This window comes from Thamnophis sirtalis, unplaced genomic scaffold (assembly GCF_051295495.1).
Source record: "Thamnophis sirtalis isolate CommonGarterSnake01/CBP01778 unplaced genomic scaffold, rThaSir2_p1.2 scaffold_3, whole genome shotgun sequence".
In the NCBI taxonomy this organism is placed as follows: Eukaryota; Metazoa; Chordata; class Lepidosauria; order Squamata; family Natricidae; genus Thamnophis; species Thamnophis sirtalis.
This window is the reverse complement of record NW_028261383.1, coordinates 175,797,101-175,819,274: the sequence shown is the minus strand read 5'-3', so window position 1 is coordinate 175,819,274 and position 22,174 is coordinate 175,797,101. Positions and strand designations below refer to the sequence as shown.

At 38.1% G+C, this 22,174-nt stretch overlaps 1 protein-coding gene across 11 annotated transcripts in view; it reads right to left on the bottom strand.

Annotated features, from left to right (window-relative positions):
• NFIX (nuclear factor I X) overlaps positions 1 to 22,174 on the bottom strand; it is a 289,130-nt gene that overhangs the window by 180,139 nt on the left and 86,817 nt on the right. For 10 of the 11 annotated variants that reach the window (XM_087711023.1, XM_087711024.1, XM_087711022.1 and 7 more), the window contains one exon: positions 5,407 to 5,938. In XM_087711023.1, the coding sequence (XP_087567149.1) occupies positions 5,407 to 5,938 (532 nt within the window). Of the gene's footprint in view, positions 1 to 5,406; positions 5,939 to 6,495; positions 7,289 to 22,174 lie in introns of those variants that run through there. The other variant, XM_087711025.1, reaches the window with a different exon arrangement.

The following is a 22,174-nucleotide window of genomic DNA, read 5'->3' as shown; positions in this document are numbered from 1 at the left end:
CACCATTATAGATTTGGAAAAAATACATAGCTTTCCTGGAAACGACGTTTTGCAATTGGTTTTCTCAACTCAATTAAAAAGTTTGTTCAACGCCAAACGTCTCAAATTAGGCAGCATACTGTTCAGTTCATTTAATTCAGCATTCACGGTTATATTGTAGTTATTATTTTCAATGCATTTCTATTACATATTCATATGTTGTAACATTTCACCACCCCCATTTTCCTAAAACTTAATTCGGAAGTCTTTCATTCTTCTGTCTTTTTCATGTGCAGTCAGGAGCTTTTCCGACAACTGTCACTGCAGAAATAACTTTTGCTTTTGGGGCACGCTTATTTTTTATACTTCGTAATGATCTCTAGGCAAATTGTTTTTTCCTAGTTCTAAAAAAGCATCTTTTTAAAGCAAAATTGGAGACACGCTTCTATTATTCCATTCACGTTTACATTCTGGCGTGTCTGATAAGGCTACTGAATCATACAATTCTTACCATAACTACACTGGGGCACATTTTGGAGCTTTTGGTAAATATGAAAGTATGAAGGTTTGTTTGCATATGTAGTTCCACATGTTTCCCTAAAATTAAATAGGGAAACCAGACTAACGATGCAATGGTTAACTACTAACACACAGCAGTGCAATGCCCTTCCTTCATCAGTGGCACTATTTAGATCAGAATTTGCTCAGGGAATCATCTGCTTTTTCTGTTTTAGAGATACTTCACCTTCTTAGCACTTAACATTAATACTAAGTTGGTTTCCCCGTAACTAGAACAGTTATAACTTGGAATGGAATCTTAAGGTGCCAGGATGGCTGCTCAATCTAGAATTACTACCATTTTAATTCTCGTCCTTGCTTCCCCTTTCCAGAGTGAATGCAGCTCTTCACAAGCTGTACTTCAACTTTAAAAGCAGAATTTATATATCTTTAAAAAAAAAGAAACAGGGACAAGATGATCACATTCTGGTCATACTGGATACAGTATTCTACCCACCCCCAAATGCATTGTATGTGGAGTGAATAATATACTAATTTTGTACCTTACTGTATATTATTTGTAATATTTTAATTCAATTTTTCACAGTTAGATTACTAAAGCACAACAGTAATCTCTCTCTCTTAAAAACACAATTTCTCAGGACAAACCTCGGATAGTCTACAGCAGTGTTTCTCAACCTTGTCAACTTCAAGGTGTCTGGACTTCAACTCCCAGAATTCCCCAGCCAGCGAATGCTGGCTGGGGAATTCTGGGAGTTGAAGTCCAGACGCCTTGAAGTTGACAAGGTTGAGAAACACTGGTCTACAGTATACCACCCACTATACTTAACTGGAAAGGAGGATACTCATATTTTCTTGAACGTTAAACAATACGCTTCATTAGCTTTCTCTAGAATCTCACTAGTGCAGGTTGAGGTTCATTCTTCTTTAGCTATGTCAAACTTGTAACTCACCATTGGCTTATGATTTGGGGAATGACATGACAACTTTTATGCTGTTTACCAAATTCATATAAAATATTAAAAGAGGATTGTTTTTGTAGCCAGGAAAAAAAACCTAGCACCAAAGAAATAGTGTCTTCTAGTCATCACCCAAAGTAGTTTTCTTCATAACAAAATAAAATAACAAAGAAGACTAGAAAACACCAAAATCGTAAGAACACATCTGGCATTTGTGCTTGGCAAAAAATAATAAATTTTGGATCTAGTACCCAAGCTATTTACAGAACATGCTTTCACTAAGGAAGGATTCTCTTCTTGTTTTACAATTTAAAAGAAATAAGGGAATAGACCAAACAAACATGACTTGTAATAAAACCACGATATAAGTTAGCATTTCAATGAATGAACTTTCATCAAATGGGTTTTACAATTTTCATAACACCGTAACAGATACCCAAGCAAGCTAAACAATGCCCCGATAGCAAGGATGATAAATGAATTGCCCTACTGGTTTTAAGATCGTATCTGTAAGAATTAATACTTTGGTTTTCAAATGGGCAGAAGTGCTAGGTTTATCCACGATTGCCCCCTAAAAATAAGATTAACTGAATCAAAAGCAAATTGCTCTAAATTCTAGTAAGTGCACTATTTTTACTAAGTTGTGTATATGCAATTAAAATAAAGCAACTGTGTTCCACACCATAGGAACAATAACCTCTTATCTCCCTTTTCATTCTCTTGTGCACAATTAACAAGTTACCAATGAAAGAGCAGCACATAACCTAATGATGTGATATTGGAAAGCTGAGATCTGAATCTTCCATCTATTCTTAAAGAATCAGCAATACCGATGGGAGGACCCTGAACTGTATCGTGCTTTACCAATTAAAATTCTCCAGTCCCATTGCTATTTATTCTATGAGGAAAAACATGTAGATTAAGAGATTAAAAATATGCATTATTTTTACAGATAGAAGACATGAATAACTAAAATCTTATGATTTAAAGGTTTTCTACTTATTACATATTTTCTTAGCAGAGGCCCACAATATATATATTTTTAATATTACCGCTCCTATTATTGTATCACTTAAGGTGTTGTTTTTGATTCAAACACATATAGATAATACTGCTGCTTTTAGAATTGAGCTTTATGTCACCTTGGCAAAATGTGTTCCAAAACCCATATAGTATTTAATGTTCTTTTTCCTCAATAATCTGATGATTGACTTTGATATATACTCAGATAGTCCAAGTAGTTCAGTGAAAAGGAGAAAGACAAGTTTAGCTTATCCTGCATCATTGATTTTCCAAGTCTGTTCCAAAGTTGTTTTTTCCCTTTTCCTCTACAGTTAAACTCACTTCTGGGCCAGTAACAGGAAAAATGCATACATTCATTCTTACAGACATGTATATAAACAGGCAATCAGGGGAGGGGTGATAGTAATCTCCCACACTGACTTATCTCTACAAATATCCAACATCTCATTCTTGCATTTGCCATAAGAATTTCCTTGAGTATCTTTCTTAAAACCAAAAGATAAAATAATAAATGAAATATTATGGAAAGCACAGACTTAGGAACTGTTCTTTTGGCACGCAATCAGCAAAAATCTGTCCGATTTACTGCCTATGCTACTTATTGCTTTCTTTATTTAGGACCTGTACAGGAATAAAGCTGGGATAAAAAGGGCGGAATAGTGGGATTCTAAGGCTAAAAACAGAATTTTTTTTTTTTAAAGTTTGGTAGGTTGTAAAATCTAGCTTATTCCACTGGTAAAAGGAATTTTAGCACAAGTTCTGTTTCCTGTCTTCAGTGGCATGAATTAAATTTCCTGTTCCACCACATCTTTTCTTAGTCTTCTTTATTTTACTTGAAAGATTGAACACTTTGTAGTGTTAAGAGAATCTTGCAAAATAACAGCATGCATGTTATTAATGCCATCAAATATTTGTAACCCACTCATATCTTGTTATGGCTTATGATATCAGAAATTTAAAACTGGAAGAGAGCAAACTCTTATAACAAACTATTGACCTGCAAATAGCTTTATGCTTAAATGGCCTTCTTGACTCTGGAGCTTTTCGTTGGAGTAGGAATGAAGAATATGGCCTGTGTAAGTCAACTGTGAACACACACATATATACTTCCATGAAAATGCAAGGAATTCAGTTTGCTTAAGGGTCACGTCACATTTTAGAATGATTCGCTGGCTTACTTGCCAATATATGTGGAGAACCTCTTAATCATTAAAACATAAATGATTGTCAGCGGTCATTTACTTTATTCACCTCACGAGTTTACCCAACTTTCCTTATTTGGCTTGGGATATGGACTGATAACCCCTTTCAGATGGTTTACCTGAATTTTAGAAAGCATGATAAGATTTACTTTTAAAATTCATTTTCTTTTTATTGCGACCGAGTGTGCTGCCTTGTTCTTCACTGAAAGCGAGTAAAATTGCCACAAATTGACATGTACGTATTCTGATATGAAAGGGAAATTCTCTGTTTAAAGGGATCGGGGTGGATCTGGCCGGGAAGGTGATAGGGGCCTAGTTTAATTAGAGTGGGAAAGGAAAAGGGAAAGCACTTGAAGAAAAGGGATAGAGGAATGCTGATCGTTACTTGCCAGGCCTGGAAGTACCCTGAGTTGTGCAGAATAGATGACACGAGTGTGTCAGTAATGCCATCCTCAGGCGCTGAGATGAACCTCCTGACATTGTCCAGAGGCTGCGGGACACACACTGGATGGGCATATTCTAAAAAAGGAGAAAAAACTCCTGACAATATTATTAGACTGAAGCTAATAGAAACACAGACTGGTGAGGGACACGTAAGGTGGCCAATAGATAAGACAACTGGGTTTAATACAGGAGAGAGCCTTGTCATTGTTGAAGAACAGGATGGAAGTGGCATCCAGGAAAGCTGGATTATTGTTGGAAACGTGACCTCTTAAAAGCAAATGAAAAAGAAAAAGTAGCAAAAAAAAATACTACAGAAGCAACAGAAGGAGGGAGGGAAGTTTGGGGTAGATCCTTTTGAGTAGAACAAAAGATAAATCTAGAAATATTCCGCAGACATCCAATTTGGATTTCGAAGTCGGAAGCAAATAGTGCTAAAAAAATAAGCCAGGCATTTCTGTTTCAATTGCAAGATAACAAAACTAAAAGAGAGCTGAGGGGGAAAAAATGAAAATAATAATAATAATAAAATAAATGCAATAGGGGCATTTGTTCATCTATACAGTATATCCACAGTATAAAGTCAACTGAAAAAAAAAGAGTCCATGGAAACAAAAGAAAGGGGCTCCAAACTATCCTTTCCACACTTATTAACTCTCCCTTGAGAAACTTGTTCCTATGTGGGACAGCAGGCTCTGAAAATTCATTTATTGCTCTAATGCTGCCACACTATTTGTCCAGGAGTGCCTATCTGAATGTTTGCAGTTTACAAGCTGCGGGCATGCTGATATATTAAACTGATCCAACAAAAGGAATTAGGAAGGGGGGGGGGAATCAAGCAAAAGAACAAGATTCTGTCCCCAAAATAAATGCTCCTCAATTTGCCTTCTAATTAAATAAACCCTTTTTTCTCTTTGCTGATCTGACATTTACCTAACAAACAATATATTTGTACACCTCTGTCCCGTCCCTCCAACCCTCAGCTTTCAGCAAGAGTTTTTCTTTACCATGAGACGTTACAGGCATCACAGGTAGTAGGAAAGAACCAGGAAATCAAGAAAGGCTACCTGTTATTTTCAGTTATTTTTCAAATAAACTGAGCGTGCGGGACTCATCCTAGTGCACATCTTAAGTTAGCAGTTTGCTAATCAGGGATGAAAGGGAACATACAGAGAAAAAGAAAATTTTTGGAGAAAAGGCAACTGCCCGTAAAATTAAACATAAAAACCAGAAACCATGATTGGTGTTATAGATAGATATATAGATATATATATAGGACCTACCAGGAGTGTGAACAAAATACGCCAAGTAAAGATCCAGTTCTTTAATTGTGACTCCAATGTGATGCGGCTGGACGCAAAGGCCCGGGTTTGAGCACTGCGGCGACTTGTATAGCCGCTCCCCATCAGTACTTTCAAGGGGGATCCCTTTGAACAAGATGACCATAACTAGGTCCAGCCTCCAAACCTTGTCAGCCTGCCTCAGGCAGTCAATCCTGCGAATTTTGCCTTTCTGATCTGGATTGGAGAGAACACAACAAGGTGCTTTCTTGCCCGTAATGGTCAAAACAAAGTCCTCACGGAACTCAGGGCGGATATCCTTGCGTAGCTTGGCCAGGAGTCGGGATGCCCATTTCTGCTTTATCTCGGGCTTTTCACCAAGTAATTCATCCTTCACCGCTCGCTCCTCATCTTTCGACATTCGCTTCTCGTGCTTCTTAAAGTACTTTCGCTTCCGAGCTTGCAGGTTGAACCATGTGTAGGAAAAGGCACGGACATGAGGAAGGAGAGCTTCAATGAAGGGGTGGAATTCATCCTGGGGAGAAGAGGGTGAGAAGAAAGGATGCAAAACAAAGAGAGGAAAAATCCATTAGAATAAGAAAATCAGGACCAGGGGAGGGGGGGGAAGCATCGCGACGTGAAATTTATAGGACGGGGTAGAGAAACAGCAAAGTGGGAACACATAAAGCCAAGCTCGGAATGTGATTAATCCAGCTAAAAAAAATAAATAAATACTATACTAGAAGAAGAAGGACAAGCAGGAATTTGGGGAGGGGGGAAGGGGGGGAGAGAGAAAACAGTAGAATTAATATTGTTTCGACAATGCATTAGTATGGAAATCTAAAAAAAAATCAGCATAAAGTTGTGGAAGTAAAATTTCACTTCCTTTAAAAATAAAAGCACTGAAGTTTGTTCAGCAACGTAGGAATTAAAGACAAAATCAGTTCTGTCCTAAACCCAAAGCTCTAAATATTCTTTATTCATTGAAATAATTTCAGTGGGTCTTCTAACTTTTATTTCAAAAATAAAAATTTCCCCACAACAAAAGCATCCAGGAAAAAAACCAAAACAGTCAAAAATGGAAATAATTACCATTGCTCTGTCTCATCCCGGCGAAGCTAAGCCCCCGATTCAGAAATTCTGGGCTCAGAATTGCAGAGAATAGAAGGCGGACGATATTGTGGGTATACGGGGTGGAAGGTGAGGAGGAAAAAAAAAAAAAGAGGAATGCAGAACTGTACGAAGGAAGGGTACACAAGAGTCCTGGATATTTCTTAAATTAAGTAGAAAATAATTGTTGGCTGCATCTTTCACTGCAAACTGTTCGCCAAAATGTTCAAGTCTTGTTTAATAAAAAGAGCGGGGAAGCAAAGGGGAAGAATGAAAAACTGAAAGGAGGCAGCTAGGAAGGGGGAACCTCAGCCAAAGACAGAAATAAATCAACATCACTCTGCTTGTGCCACATGCACAAAATAGGTTAAAAATGCCAAAGGGCTGGTTAAAAAAAAAATACTAGCAACAATAACACAATAATGGTGATAAAGGGAAGAAGGAAACAAAATTTAAAAAAATAAATAAATAGGAAGGACAACAGCAACTAATCAGACGGGGGAAGCTGAGACCAGAGAATAATCTCTCCCAGCGTTTGGCAGAAATGCAAAGATGCAACTTAGATGTGGCTCCCTCCGCCTGAGAATAGGGGTGATCGCAGGTCTAGGGGAAAAGGGGCAGACTCCACTCTGGGATCAGCTGTGATCGGCTGCTGGCAAAACCCAGCTGCTGGGGTATGGGGTTTTTTTGTTGTTGTTGTTTCCCCCCTTTTTTTTCCTTTCCCTTTTTCCTCCTAAACTCTCTGGCTTGCTTGCTTCCTCCTTTCATGCTCGGTCCCAAACCATTTGCCTTTGCCAATGCCAGCAGAAAAAGAGAGAGAGAGAGAAAGAGAGAGAAGGGGGGGGGGGAGAAGGATCCACCTATTTGGCAAAGAGACTATCGTGGAGCAGCCAATGGCTGCATCAAAGGAAAAGGGAGGTGGAGGGGGAGGTTGGCAGAGAAGGAATCAGGGAGGGGGTGGCAGAGAGAGAGAGAGAGAGAGACACAGAGAGAAAGAGACTCTGCTGTTAAGAGACTGAAAACAATTTGCCAAATCGACAAGTTCGTATCTAACAAATAAGCGAAGTCCAGCTGCAATGGCATTTTTATTGGCCAGCAGATTTTGGCTAGAATGCAACTTGAAAAATATTTTAAATAAATAAATCTCCTAGGATACACCCCAAACTCATATCCCACCCACCCACCCACCCCGAAGACAGACCCACAGGCCTCAGAGAAAGCAGCTGTTCTGCCTTTCTCTCTCCATCTTATTCTCCTTCTGTCACCTCTTGGCCCAACTATTTCCAGGAGAAGATCTGTTCAACTATAATACTCATTAAGATTCAATCTGATTTAGCTTACTTTTTGCTTAGTTCAAGCGGCGTTGGGAAGTCACAGTCCCCAGTACATTTTTTTCATAAGTTCCTGTTATCTATCTCAGGCTTCAGCCCGCCAGTCTGTCCTGTTCCTAGCAAAATGCTTTCTGCACATTTCCCCTTCCTTCTGCCGCTTCATCTTAACATTTGCCAAGAACTTCAATCTTTAGTGTTGGCCGTCAATCATTCGTTTTGATAAAATTATTTGCGTCTTCTAACCCCAAATCAATAAACCAAACATGGCAAAACTTAAACATAACTGCAGAGTTGGAACTATCCCGAAACTTTTTCAAGAGCAGCTATTTTAAGATATTTCATCACAACACACTTTTTGCTACCTGGCTTTTCCGATTGTGTTGCAAGTTTAAAACAAAGAGCATCAGGAGAGCTGATTTAAAATGGTATAAATTAATTTCAGATAGAGAACTCTAGGAAAAAGGAAAAATAGTACAAAGAAAGACAACAAAAAGAAAACGTGTAATAGTTACATATTATATAATACAAAAATATACTATATGTATGTACACATACACATTATATACCATATAGTGCCGTGATGGCAAACCTATGGCACGCATTCCACAGGTGGCACGCAATGCCCTCTATGCAGGCACGCAAGCCGTCGCCCCAGCTCAGCTCCATCACGCAGGCACACGTGCCTCCCAGTGGCTAGCTGATTTTCAGGTCTCGGACACACATGTGGGAGACGCACAGGGGCGGGAGAATTGGGAGTGGGTGCGCCCCCCCATGGCCCATTTTTGATCCCAGGAGGCTTCAGGGAGGCCTGCTAGGCCCAAACAAGAGGCGCAGTGGTTAGAGTACAGTACTGCAGGCCACTTCAGCTGACTGTTATCTGCAGTTCAGCGGTTCTAATCTCACCGGCTCAAGGTTGACTCAGCCTTCCATCCTTCCGAGGTGGGTAAAATGAGGACCCGGATTGTTGGGGGCGATATGCTGACTCTGTAAACCGCTTAGAGAGGGCTGAAAGCCCTATGAAGCGGTATATAAGTCTAACTAAAAAAAACGGGGGAGGGGGTTGGGGCTTTCAGCATGCGAGGACATAAAGTTTAGCCGTCAGTGATATAATGTGTAAGATTGAGGTAATCAAATGGAAGAAGAAATAAAAAAAGATAAAATGGGGAGTTTGTAAAGAGGATTAAAAATATGGGCGAGAAAGTCAATAATAATGATTGTGATTATTAATAACCACCGTACAACGATACCTTTAATACCATCAAACAACAGTATCTGCTTATCCCAGGTCTTTAGGGAGGACTCAATAGGTGGATAAAAATACCAAATCCAGTCTGAACGTCTGGCTGACTACGTGACAAACAATAATAACAACAATAATAATACCAACATCTTCAAGCACACTAAAAGAAAAATTGTTTATTGTCAAATAAATATACAAAAATTCAAAACAAAGAAATAATGACTTGTTACAAATCAATTGCAAATGGCAGCTGTACTTAGAATAGCTTATAGTCCGGAACGAACGCCTTTAATATTATTGTTAAACAACATCTGCCTATCTCAGGCCTTTGGAAAGCATTTGATAGGTGGACAAAAGTGGCCAATCCATATGAGCATCTGACTGACCATGTACGCAACCCTATTAATAACCAGTCCTCCAAAGCGTATGGGGGCATTTTAGAGAGACCTGGGAAGCCATTCTTACTTTATTATAACTGAACCTGGTTTGCTTGTTCGAATCAGCTCATCCATTATCCAAGCACTTTTATCAACTTCTCATAGGGCAACAATAACAGAGGAGCCCAATTTGCAAAGAATTTGGGGCACTACTCATAGTGTACATTCCTCTTTGCACTGTCATAGCTTGAGTATTTCTAGTTTTGACTATTTCTTATGTGAGTGTGGCCCCTGATATACCAACTACACTCGTGGTAGGCAGTCCACGGAGATAGCATGAAAATCAGACCTACGCGGAGCCTTTTCTAATGCCCACTGTTAGCTCTAGGCCTCGTTGCCAGGATTTCAGCAGCCAAGTAGACTGGCTGATGAGAGCTCCAGATTTACATTTGCAAATCATAAGTGAAGGTTCGCCCTGCTCAGCTTAAATGGGGGTGGGGAGGACACAAATGGCTGCTTCTCATTTCTGTCCACCCACAAATCTGGCATTAGCCAGTTCGTTGGAATAGGATACAGGACCATCCAGGCCTCTTCCCACACATAAACTGATTGCTTGCTTGGGGGAAAGTGTAGGCTGCCCCACACCACTCAGAGACCCTAAGTATTAAAGATACCTAAGCCTGCTCCTTCTGCTCGATCACACAGATTATAGGTGAGCAAGAAGGCAGGCAGGCAGTGGAGGTGGAAAAGTTCTCCCCAGGCACAAAAGCTTGGAGATTAATTTTCTGCATCTGTGACATGAGGGGGGTATATGTGCAAGCTGAAGCATAAGGACGTAGAATAAAGAAGATGAAAGAAAAACGAACTGCCCTTTTCCCCTCTCTCCTCTCTAGCCATCCCCCAAAGATTTTCAAAATAAGTTGGTGAAATTTAAAACTCATTTAACCCTCTCTTCCTCATTACCTGGGAACGTAAAGACTCCCAACTTCTTATATACAGAATTATTCCTTTAAATTAATGTATTTATTTTAACTTCTAAGCAACTAATACATTTTTTTTATTTAATATAAGATTTGATATGGAAGTGAAATATGTTATTCCTCTATGTAAAAAAAGGCATTGCCCCAAATAAGATTTTAAAAACAACTCTAGGGATACTTATGAGAAGCTGCAAATAAGTACAAATATCTTTCTTCCCCTCATAAAAGGAGTACCAATATCCATGTTTTATTCAATTTTTCGGTCATGTACAAACAACCCCAGACGTGAATTCGGTGCTGAAGCCCTTCGCAATATTTTTTGTCTCAATATAATCAACCCCCTGAACTGATTATAAGATCTCATTAGCCCTAACAATACCAGTCTATAATATGATGATACTCGGTCACAGCTAAAATTCTGGTGTGCTCTTTTTACTTTTATAATACATTAAGTCAAGCACACGGGTAATTTAATCGTTATCCTGCATCAGCATCAGATTTCTATGGGATTTATCCTGCATCAGCATCAGATTTCTATGGGATTTATGGAGGATAAAGATGCAGATGCAATTCCACATTGGATAAGTAGCCCATAATGTTTCATCCAGCATTTTTTTATTCTTTTTTTTTAAAAAAGAGAGATTAGTTTTATTTATATTAGAATGTGTGACCCTCAGGTGCCACACTGTTCGCGCAATGATGTATGTTTGGTTTTTTTAAAAAAAAAACTTTTTAAAAAGAGAGAGAGAGAGAAAGAGAGAGAGAGATGAAAATGGATATTTTCTTTTAACACTACATTGAGGTTACTTTGAATATCGCTGTGGATATTTGTCATTTAATCAAAAGAGAAACAGAGGCTGCAAATGAGACAATGGAAAACATCGTCCAGCATCGGAACCCACTCTTGGTGATTACAAAGGAAGCTGTTGAGCATTCAAATTAGAAAACATTTATTCTTATTTAGGGATTTTGCAACAGATTTTTTTTATAACGCATACTTCCATACAGCCACATTAGGGAAACACCCTAATATCCCAAAAACCTTACAGTGGAATGAATTTGCCACATGTGGTTGCAGTATAACTTCTATTCAAATCAGTGAAGTTCCTTGTATCATCCCCTGTTTTCCAACATTAAATAATAAAAGGTAGCCAGGTACAAGGGGTCTAGTACAGAAGATAATTGTTTCTTGCAAAATAATAAATTGGAATAATTTGACTGAAGAGAAAATGTGTGTATCCTATTCACCATCTAATCAATCAATAAACAAGTGAGGAGAAATAAAATAATGTGCACACCTAACCGGAAGATAACACGACACCAACAGAAACATATCAATTAAAGGGAAAGAAGAAAGAAGAGTATATTTTTTTAAAGAGTCATTCTAAAAACCTGAGGGAAACAGATCAACTAGAGGGAAACAAAAGAGTCAGCTCTAATACCTGAAACAGTTTCCCTGCCTCCTTTCACCAAAAAGTTTTATTCCCGTTTAAAGCCTCATCACTTTCATCTGCATTAACTAAAGATCTTAAGGGAATCATTGAAGAAAAAGTTTATTTAAAAGCACAGTTTTAAATGGCTGACCTGGAGGTAGGAGATTCTGTAAAGTCCGAGAAAATGTTTATATCAAAATTCTACATATGTTTACTCAAGAGTAAATATTGAGTTCAGCACAATGTGCTCCCAAATGAGCATCTAGCGGGCTGTAGAAGCTAATTGCTTCAAATAAAACTTTCCAACTCTTTGTCTATTTTCCGTGTTTGTGTGTTTATTTTTTGCCTTTTCATTTTTGGAGGCTCTCTTTCTCTCCCTCCCTCCTTCTCACTTTCACTCTTTTCCAGCAAGAGGATCAACTGCAAAGCTTTCTTGGGGTTGTCATAGAAACAGTCAGTAGCACCCTGGCAAACTACTTCCTTAGCTTAGTGAATGAATAGCACATAAATTTCCACTCTCCACAGGGCTAGCGAGACCTACAACATATTAGCCTGTGGCTTGCTCCTGCCGGTTTTTCTTCCCCCCCGAGTGCAGAAATGAGAAAGCGTTTTTTGCTAAAAATGAGCCTATGGGACTCATGTCCATCTTGGCTGGGTTCCAGATGGGGTACTAAATTTAAGGTGGCTACATCTTCCCATCATTATAAAGAATGATGATATGCACTATTTTACAACATGATATAGGAGCAAAGTTATATAAATACACAAATACATAATAGAGATTAAAATAAAAGAAATTGACTGGATACGAACAACAACTTCCAGCATGGATTGGGATAATTAAACTGTTTTGTTATTGCCTGATAAGACAGAATAGTCTCCCAATATACATACTTTTTAAAAAATGTGTCCTGTACATTGCACAACGCTCGCATGAACTCAATCTAGTCTCTAACTAACTCACCTCTTTTAAAGTAATCATCAAATATCTCCTATTCGTGTCTCTGCAATATCAAAATAATTCATTTTCCCAACTATAGGAAATATTTATTAATGCACACCTCACATCTCTGGCATATTATACAACAATTCCCAGAACAATTATCAATCGATATAATAGTTATGATCAGCTTGCTTTGCTTTTTTCATTCTTCTGAGCATTACAACACTTAGAGCCTGTTTGAAAAGTTTTTCTCTCTCTGACCTGATTTAGTACAAACAAGGGGGAAACTGCAGTAGACGCCACGTCCTAACGAACTTGAGTTAATTAATGCTGTGAAAGAAAGGTTCTCTCTCAGCCTCTTGAATCATGGTTCACTACCCCTTTCAATTTTCTATCCCCCCACTCCCCAAAAAGTGAGAGAGGAATTGCATTCAAATATTCTTTTTTCCCTGTCTGGCCAGGGAAAATAAACAAGGCGCAAAATGGAAACGGAACAACAGTATTGCATAAATCTATGCAAGAACCTATTATAAAAATATTAAAAAGAATTATCTCAATATTTCACTTGATAAGTAGGCAAGGAGAAATAAATTAAACAAGTTTAATAAGCTGTTCCGTAATTTAACATTAAACAAGCGATTGGACTTAATGGAAGAAATTGAAGGAGTCCGGAAAATCTATTTGCTCTTCCTTTCTGTAATTATAACAATAGGGGCAAAAACAATTAAAACCCTTAATTTCCAAGTAATAAATGTAGTCTTGACTTCTGTACGTAATCATACTTCCCTTCAATATTTGGATTAAGAATGAAAAATTGAGAGTCTCTTTGATTACAAATTTACTGAATAAAATTGTTCAACTTTTGCCTAATTGTTCAACGAAAGTATATTTTATAAAAATTAATTTACAGTATGTCCTTATAAATCCACAATTCCTACAACGGAATTAAGAACATGATCTAAATACTAGCTCTCCAGCACGTGAGCATTCCGAACTAATTCTAAAGTTTAAAACATTTGATAATGCCAATAATACCAGGTTTGCTGTTAGTGACAATTCTAAATGTTTGTGCTTAGTAAGGTTTACATAAAATTGCAGAAACACTACCGGTAGTTATTAATTATTAGAGCGACATAAAATTCTACAGAATTGAAAATCTAAGCCCAGATACATATACCGAAAGAGTTCTGGGCATGTAGCAACAAAGAACAAAAATCAGAAAGCAAAGCATCATTCCTTTTGCCCAGTTTTATCTTTTTACTCCTTTAGTTTATGATAGGAAGTGTTCTCATTATTCACTAGGATTCCTCATTTCCATCCCCCACACCCCCATTTATAGTTTATTCAAGTACGACTTATTCATTTGTACTTTATTCACATACGATTTATTCAAGCACTGTACAATTCATTCGTTGGAAAAGGGAAGCTCCCCTCGGTGCCTAAAACAGTGTGTAAATTTGTGGTATGTGAAATTATAGAGTTTGTTTCCTTTGTTTTGTTTTTGTGGCAGAGTTTGGCTTGAACATAGCCATTTTTTCCCAAAGACCACAACCAAAAATGGTAAATGAAATTAAATGAGCAGATAGAGCTCTTTTATCCACTGTTGTGCAAACGAACACCAGTGTAAGGCTTCCTGTATTCTTGATGCCAATATCATTAGAAGCTCTGGGACATTTATGGCAACTGCTTTTTCAGTCAGACAAGTCGTCAGGAAGAGCCGAAGACTGAGATGAGACAAGCACATCAGACAGAAAAGTACAGTTGTTTTATTAAGAAGCTGCAGCTGGGATGGAAAACCCAAATGTGAATGCGGCCTGAAGGTTATATTGTGAGAAATAGGTTATATATAATACATTTTTAAAACCAAAGTAACTCCATCCTAATAAGAGTAGACACTTTCTACGGCTGTGTTTTATTTATTTTTGTTCACCACGAGAATTAAGATTTCTATCAGAAAGTATGCTTTAAAAATGGATATTACACAGATTTACAAAAAAAAGAACAATATATACAACCATTTAATACACATGTGAAATTATTTTTAACAAAAAATAAATATAATTTAAATGAATAAATAAACAATAGTTTACGAAATGCCCACAGACAATTAATTATTCGCCAGAAACAACAGGAACGATTTTCCTTTCACTGTTGTATGTACCATGATCTCTGAATAAGGCAGATGTGTCACACGCTGGTCACACCCACACCCAGTTTAGCCAAGAGTGTGACGTGAGTTTGACACCCCTGATCTCAACAAACACAATTCATTGGCAGCATTCAGATACAACACTAATTGGACTTATCCCACTGAAAATGACCACAATTCTTCATCAACAGTCTAACCAATGGGTATTTTGTCTCAAGTTGAGAACTCTGTCTAACTCACATGGAGAACATGAAACCAGGATTGATAAGCTATGGTTTATTGTCACATGAATGTATTTCAGACTCACTGGTTTTACCCTTTCTGGCACTGCTACAAAGACAGACTGCCTATTACTTTATTTATAATTATTCATAAATTACAATTGTAACTACAATTGTAGTTTATGATTCATAAAAAATAGCTTGGTTTAATAAACTATTGTTAAGATTAACCACAGTTTAGGGTTTGACCAGAAAGCTAAACTGAAGTTAACTGAAATTAGAAACAAATGTTTTCAATCTACTTTTTGAAGATGTTCTGGAGAAAAAAAACACAAGAAAGATCTCAGAAGCCTGAAGCGGGCATATCTACATAAATACATTAATCACTTCTCAAAAAGTTTTAGAGTGAAATTGACCAAAGAGTCAAGGCTTGATATTTTCATGTTTAAACTTTTTAAAAGGTTGTTAATACGTTTATGTGAATCTTACTCTTTTAGATAGAATACCAAGAAGATACGTCATATAATCTTTTTTTTTTTTTTGCTCTAGATAGCAGACAAGTCATAATCATTTTCCAGTTGGCATCTGTAACAATTACATCAAAAGTTCATACATATAAATATGGGTTGGTTTCAGTATTTTAAGATTACAACTAGAGAAACCAATATAAACTGGCAAATCATTATGCAGGCACTCACAACAGTTTTACAATCCCACCTGCAAACCTCTGAAATACTCCCATCTGCATATAGACTTTTGTATACAAATGGTAACTGATAGAAATGCCATATCTGTTTCTTATTCCAATTACTGATTACATTAACAGAGGAATGGAAAGGGAGGCGCGACATCAGGCATCCACCATTGCAACATTCTGCAACAGCTTGGTATCAGAAAATGTTTTAATGATATAACATGTTTCTAAAGGCATCTTGGCAACCAAACTCCACAACAAATAGAAAAGACAAAAATATAATAAAATATGAAATGTCTCAAAATTAATCTCATGACGACAATAGGATAATGTATGCTGGGAAGGGAACTGAAACACTGCATAATGAATATGCATAACATAATGAATACTCTTCCGTTAAGCACCTGATGAGGCTTGTAATCTAGAAAAAGCTAGATAGAGCTGGAGATAAAAACATGTCGTGAAGACTCTGCACTGATTTGTTGGGAGTGGGAGAGTAACATTTCTCCACTGACATTTCTAGATCTTTTTCCAAGTAACGAGAACCTTACCAATAGATTTAAATATGTTTTTGTCTTGTAAGAATTCCCTCAGAAATGCAAGTGCTATATCTATATATGGTGTGTGTGTGTGTGTGCATTTGTGTGTCTAAATGCTCCTCAGGTTGGTTAAATATATTGAAGCTAGAATATAAAGATCTCTTCCAGAATTGTGGGCCTGACTCCTCACATCCCCTTATACTGTAATTTTAAATTTCCTCTTCATAAATTTCAAATGAATTGATAAGAAATTCCCACTACCTTCCCAGGACTATCCCAGTGGTTTATTTAATCATCAATGCCATTCTGCACACCCTGAGAGACGACCCCATTGCACTGAAAAATCTAAATCACTGAAACCACAGGAATCAGCAATAATAATAATAATAACTAAATTATCAATGACTCTGAGTGACTCACAGCAATCAAAGAAATTTAATAAAATCAGTAGAATATTAAAAAATAAAAATGGCAAGTATGAGCCAAGGTGGCGCAGTGGTTAAATGCAGCACTGCAGGCTACTGCTAGATCAGCAGGTCAGCGGTTCAAATCTCACCGGCTCAGGGTTGACTCAGCCTTCCATCCTTCCGAGGTGGGTAAAATGAGGACCCAGATTGTTGGGGGCAATATGCTGACTCTCTGTAAACCGCTTAGAGAGGCCTGAAAGGCCTATGAAGCGGTATATAAGTCTACTGCTATTGATGAAGTAAGGGGACTTGTTCTCCCTCATTGAAGCCCTATTTGAAGAACCAGCTCTTCATGGCTCTTCTAAACAACATCAGAGTGGAACAATCCAGATGTTGGAAGGATCCTCAAGCTTCTTTACATATCAAAATTATATTCCACCTATCATTGAAAGATATCAATACTCTGTTCCTCATGAGCTCACAAATATATAGAAATGTTACCTCAACAGAAAGGTCCATGTTAAGGCAAATTACAATGTTCTGCAAATTTTAACAAACGCGTAAGGTAAAATTCATTTTCCAGGTGCTAAAGGTTGAGGATTATTGGATTTATATGCCGCCCTTCTCCCAAGGACTCAGGGCGGCGTACAACATAAAAGAAAACACATATTACAAACGTTAAAAAGGAAATTGGATAGAGTATCCAAAAACAAACCCAATTAATATTAACAATAACACTTAAAAAATTGATTAAAATTAACAATAATCAATCATTTATTTTATTTTGTTCAAGTTGGAAAAGCCAACTTTTTAGGGCGCGTCGGAAGGACCGGAGGTCGGGGATTCTACGAAGCTCCGGGGGCAGCTCATTCCAGCGGGAAGGCGCCCCCACAGAGAAGGCTCTCCCCCTGGGGGTCGCTAGCCGACACTGTCTGGCCGATGGCACCCTGAGGAGGCCAACTCTGTGGGATCGCACTGGACGGTGGGAGGCTACCGGTCAGTGGCGGGTTTCAAAAATTGTTGTAACCTACTCTGTGGGTATGGCCTCCTTTGTGGGAGTGGCTTGCCACCAATGTGACCGAATGGGAGTGGCTTGCCACTCCCCGTGGAGATTCGAACCCTCACCACCCTCCACGCCTTCCGCAAAGCCCTTAAATCCTGGCTGTCCCGACAGGCCTGGGGCTAAAGAGCTTTTGCCCCCCCCCCTCGAATGGTATGGTTGTTGTGTGCTTTTAAATTGTGTATTGTTCTGTTCGTCTTTTTTATCCCTTATCTGTACCCCCTTTCCTGACTTGGATTGTGAACCGCCCTGAGTCCCCTTCGGGGAAAAGGGCGGCATATAAATGCAATAAATTCAATTCAATTCAATTCAATGTGACCAGATATGAAATTATGAATTAGTACTTAGGTCGGTCCAAGTAGCTATTCAGAAACTCTGGCATTGAAGCATACAAGTCTTAAAGCTGTCAAGTTACAAGATCCTTGCCAGTGGTGGGTTTCAAAAATTTTTGGAACCTCTTCTGTAGTTGTGTGGCCTGCTTTCCGGGTCCACTGGTGGAACCTCTTCTAACCGGTTCAGTAGATTTGATGAACCGGTTCTACCGAATAGGTGTGAACTGGTATAAACCCACCTCTGCTACCGGTGGCAGTAGGTGGTCTCGCAGGTATCCTGGGCCTAAGCCATGGAGCGATCTAAAGATACCACAGGAAAGTTTATGGCACAATAGTTGAACTTAACTATTAAAGAATAGTCTGAAATGTTATTCTCTCTGGGGTAGCCATTCTGAGGCTAATAAGAGCCAGGCAATTGTCTTCTAAAAGGCAAATACACTACATTTGCATTCAGGCAGATATTTGGCTTTTGCTGGGTGCCTGTGTGTATATGGAATTCTTTTGATGTTATTTGTATTTTTAACATATGTATTTTACTTGATTTTACTTGCAACTTAATAACTGTGTGCTCTGTGTTTTTGTCTTGATGTTTATTATTGTTAGTTGCCATGAGAATCATCCTCTCTGGTAAGACAGGATATCAATTAAACTGGCACAGCAATCAATGCTGTAATACCTATTCCAAAACAATGTCTGGATGTAAGGTTGCCTTTTTGCTGAATGGAGAAATATCTGCAAAGACCAAACAGCCCAGCTGCGGATCACATTTTAACAATAAGGAATTGGAACTAGATTTAATGTCCTAGCTTTCCGTGGTGGAAGAAGGCAGCTCTAGAAAGCAAAATGTTCTTTCTAAAGACAGCAAGTAAATTTTCTCAAACTGACACAGTTAAATAAGAATTTGAGGAACCGAAGCAGTTCTTCAAATGCAGTCCAGCAGCCAGAGTGGTTGTGCACAAGATCCTTAACCGCTCTCTTAACTTCTGCAAGTCTAAACACACTGAAAAAGCAAGCCGCTTTTAATTTCAAGCTGCCAGTACGAAGCTGTTTCTCTGATCAGAAACTGTACAGGCTTGCCTTGAATCTCCTATCTCTTGTAGGGAGGCAGAAAGTGGGCTGACAGAACATGCCTCTATCTCCTGAAAAGTGGCTGTGGTGTTAGCTATATAACAGTAGCTTTTAAAGTTTTATTGAGTATTTCAGAATGTGTTGCCATTGCTTTTGTTGTGTGTCAGGCATGGGGTTTGGTGTTGTTTTTTTTTTAACTTTAATTAAACAACTTCTTAAGAATATTCTGTTTTGCCTCAGGTATTCAATAAATGTGACTCATATAAGAACTCTGCTGCTTGGTTCTGCACTGCCTCTATATAAAATTAAAAAAAGAGATTAATCACCAATTGTGAATCCTACAAACAAATTTCACCAGGTACCACTCACTCACCCAAAAGTAAACGCATCGTAAATTTTAAGCTGTCGTTTTGAGCTTAAATTCCATTGTGAACATTTGCTATATTTGTAGCACATAATAAACTATTATACAGATGGTAGCCTTAGATGCAAGCAAAGCCTTTTTATACATGTTGCATACAATATACGTAAAAAAGGTTTTTGGTCATATGGTTGGAACCACTATCTTAATTTTTTTTTTTTGACACTTCCACTGTAGGCAATGACAATACAATTGTTCCACTTTAAATTATACTTCAATCCTGAAGCTAATTTGCTCTGGCCTACCAATAACATGGCTGCTTTTCAACATTTAGCAGAAGTTGTACATATGGAAGTAAACAGATTAAGGTGTATTTCAAAACTCTTATGTAGCTCAAGACTTACTGCATTTATATACTTGTCTATATGAAATTATGTTTTGGTTTACCCTTAATCATCGATAGATGAATATCATGGTTTCTTTCCTAAAAACCATGGTATTTATATTTTATTATAGTTCTAGATGAAATGTTAATATATACAGTATATATATATATATCTACACTAGTCTCCCTTTATTTATTTATCAGCACAAATAAAAAACATTATATATATATATATATATATATATATATATATATATATATATATATATATATATATATATATATATATATATATATATATATATATATATAAAATTTTTACAACCCCTGGTATGCCCCAATTATGGGAGGAAGCTAACTGCTTCCATCATCTGTCCTTCGGCTCGTCACAAGAGTCCATCACGACAGAAACCCAATATTTTTACTGTTGCCTTTGTTATATTTGTGTTTTTTTTTATTTGTGCTGATAAATAAATAAAGGGAGACTAGTATAGATCTATTTCAAGCTATTTAGCTCTCATCAGCTAGCCATACCCTTACTGGGATTTGAACCTGGGCTATATGGCATACTAGGCACACTAGGCAGAGATCTTAGCCATTAGGAATCGAACCTATATATACAGGTTCGATTCCCAACAAGGGTGTGGCTAGCTGATGAGAGCTAAATAGCTTGAAATAGATCTATACTAGTCTCCCTTTATTTATTTATCAGCATAAATATAACATACATACATACATACATACATACATACATACATACATACATACATACATATATATATATATATATATATATATATATATATATATATATATTGTTAGTCCATATATGATATGCCATACTCTAAATAAATAAATACATATATGCATACTGTACATACATACATACATTTCTTAAAAGACCTATGTGCAACCAGCTAAGATGAAATGGACAAGGCAGAACTGCCACACTGAAAAAATTGGTGAATGAGTAAATGGAAGCAGGAGTGCATAACTCAAGCCGGTTTATAAAAGCACATGTGATGTTCTAGGCCAGGGGTCAGCAACCCCGGAGCCTCATGTGGCTCTTCCATCCCTCTGCTGCAGCTCCGTCGCTCAAAATATGTGTCACAACCGCCAATGTGTGACACCCGCCAGCACGCAATTTATTGAGGTTTCCAACCACCAGTAGGCTAACCGTGGATAAATCCAAGAAAAGACAAGTTTCAGAAGAAAACAGAACTTTAATTCAAATACATATGCTAGTTTTGTGGGCACTCAGGAAATAGTCAAGCACAGGAAGGGTTTTGTGGCTCTGAGTGTTTTCTTTTCTGTGGGAAATGGGTCCAAATGGCTCTTTGGGTGTTTAAAGTTGCCGACCCCTGCTCAAGACTGTCATTTCCAAAAAGTAGCTCTTGCTGCAGATTAAATTGCTGTTAAAAAGTTAGCATCTAGACCAGTGTTTCTCAACCTTGGCAACTTGAAGATGTCCGGACTTCAACTCCCAGCATTCGCTGGCTGGGGAATTCTTGGAGTTGAAGTCCGGACATCTTCAAGTTGCCAAGGTTGAGAAACACTGGTCTAGAGACTTCTAGTCCAACCCCCTGTTCAATCAGGAGAGCCTATACATTTCAGACAAATGATTGCCCAGTCTCTTTTTGAAAGCTTTCAGCGATGGAGCCCTCACAGCTTCTGGAGCAGTAATGGGTTTCCATTTTTTTTGCTATTGGTTCGCTTGTGTCTGTGACGCTTCTGTGCCTGCGCATCAGTGGTGGGTTTCAAAAATTGTTTGAACCTACTCTGTGGGTGTGGCCTCCTTTGTGGGAGTGGCTTGCCGCCCATGTGACCGGATGGGTGTGGCTTGCCGCCCATGTGACCGGATATGAAGATGCCGACGACACTTGTCAGAACCACCTTAAATTACCCCACACACAGCACTGGCATGCAGAAGAATATGATGTAAACTTGTTTTTTAAAAGGCATCTTTGGTTTGCGTTAAAACAACTTCAACCCACGCAATGTTCTGATTGCACCACAAACGCAGTAGTCATCCTTACCTTTCACAGAGGCACTGAGTTTTATAAATAGGAGCATGATAGTGTAGAACAATCATATCCAAGGACCAGTGGTGGGTTTCAAAAATTTTTGGAAGCTCTTCTGTA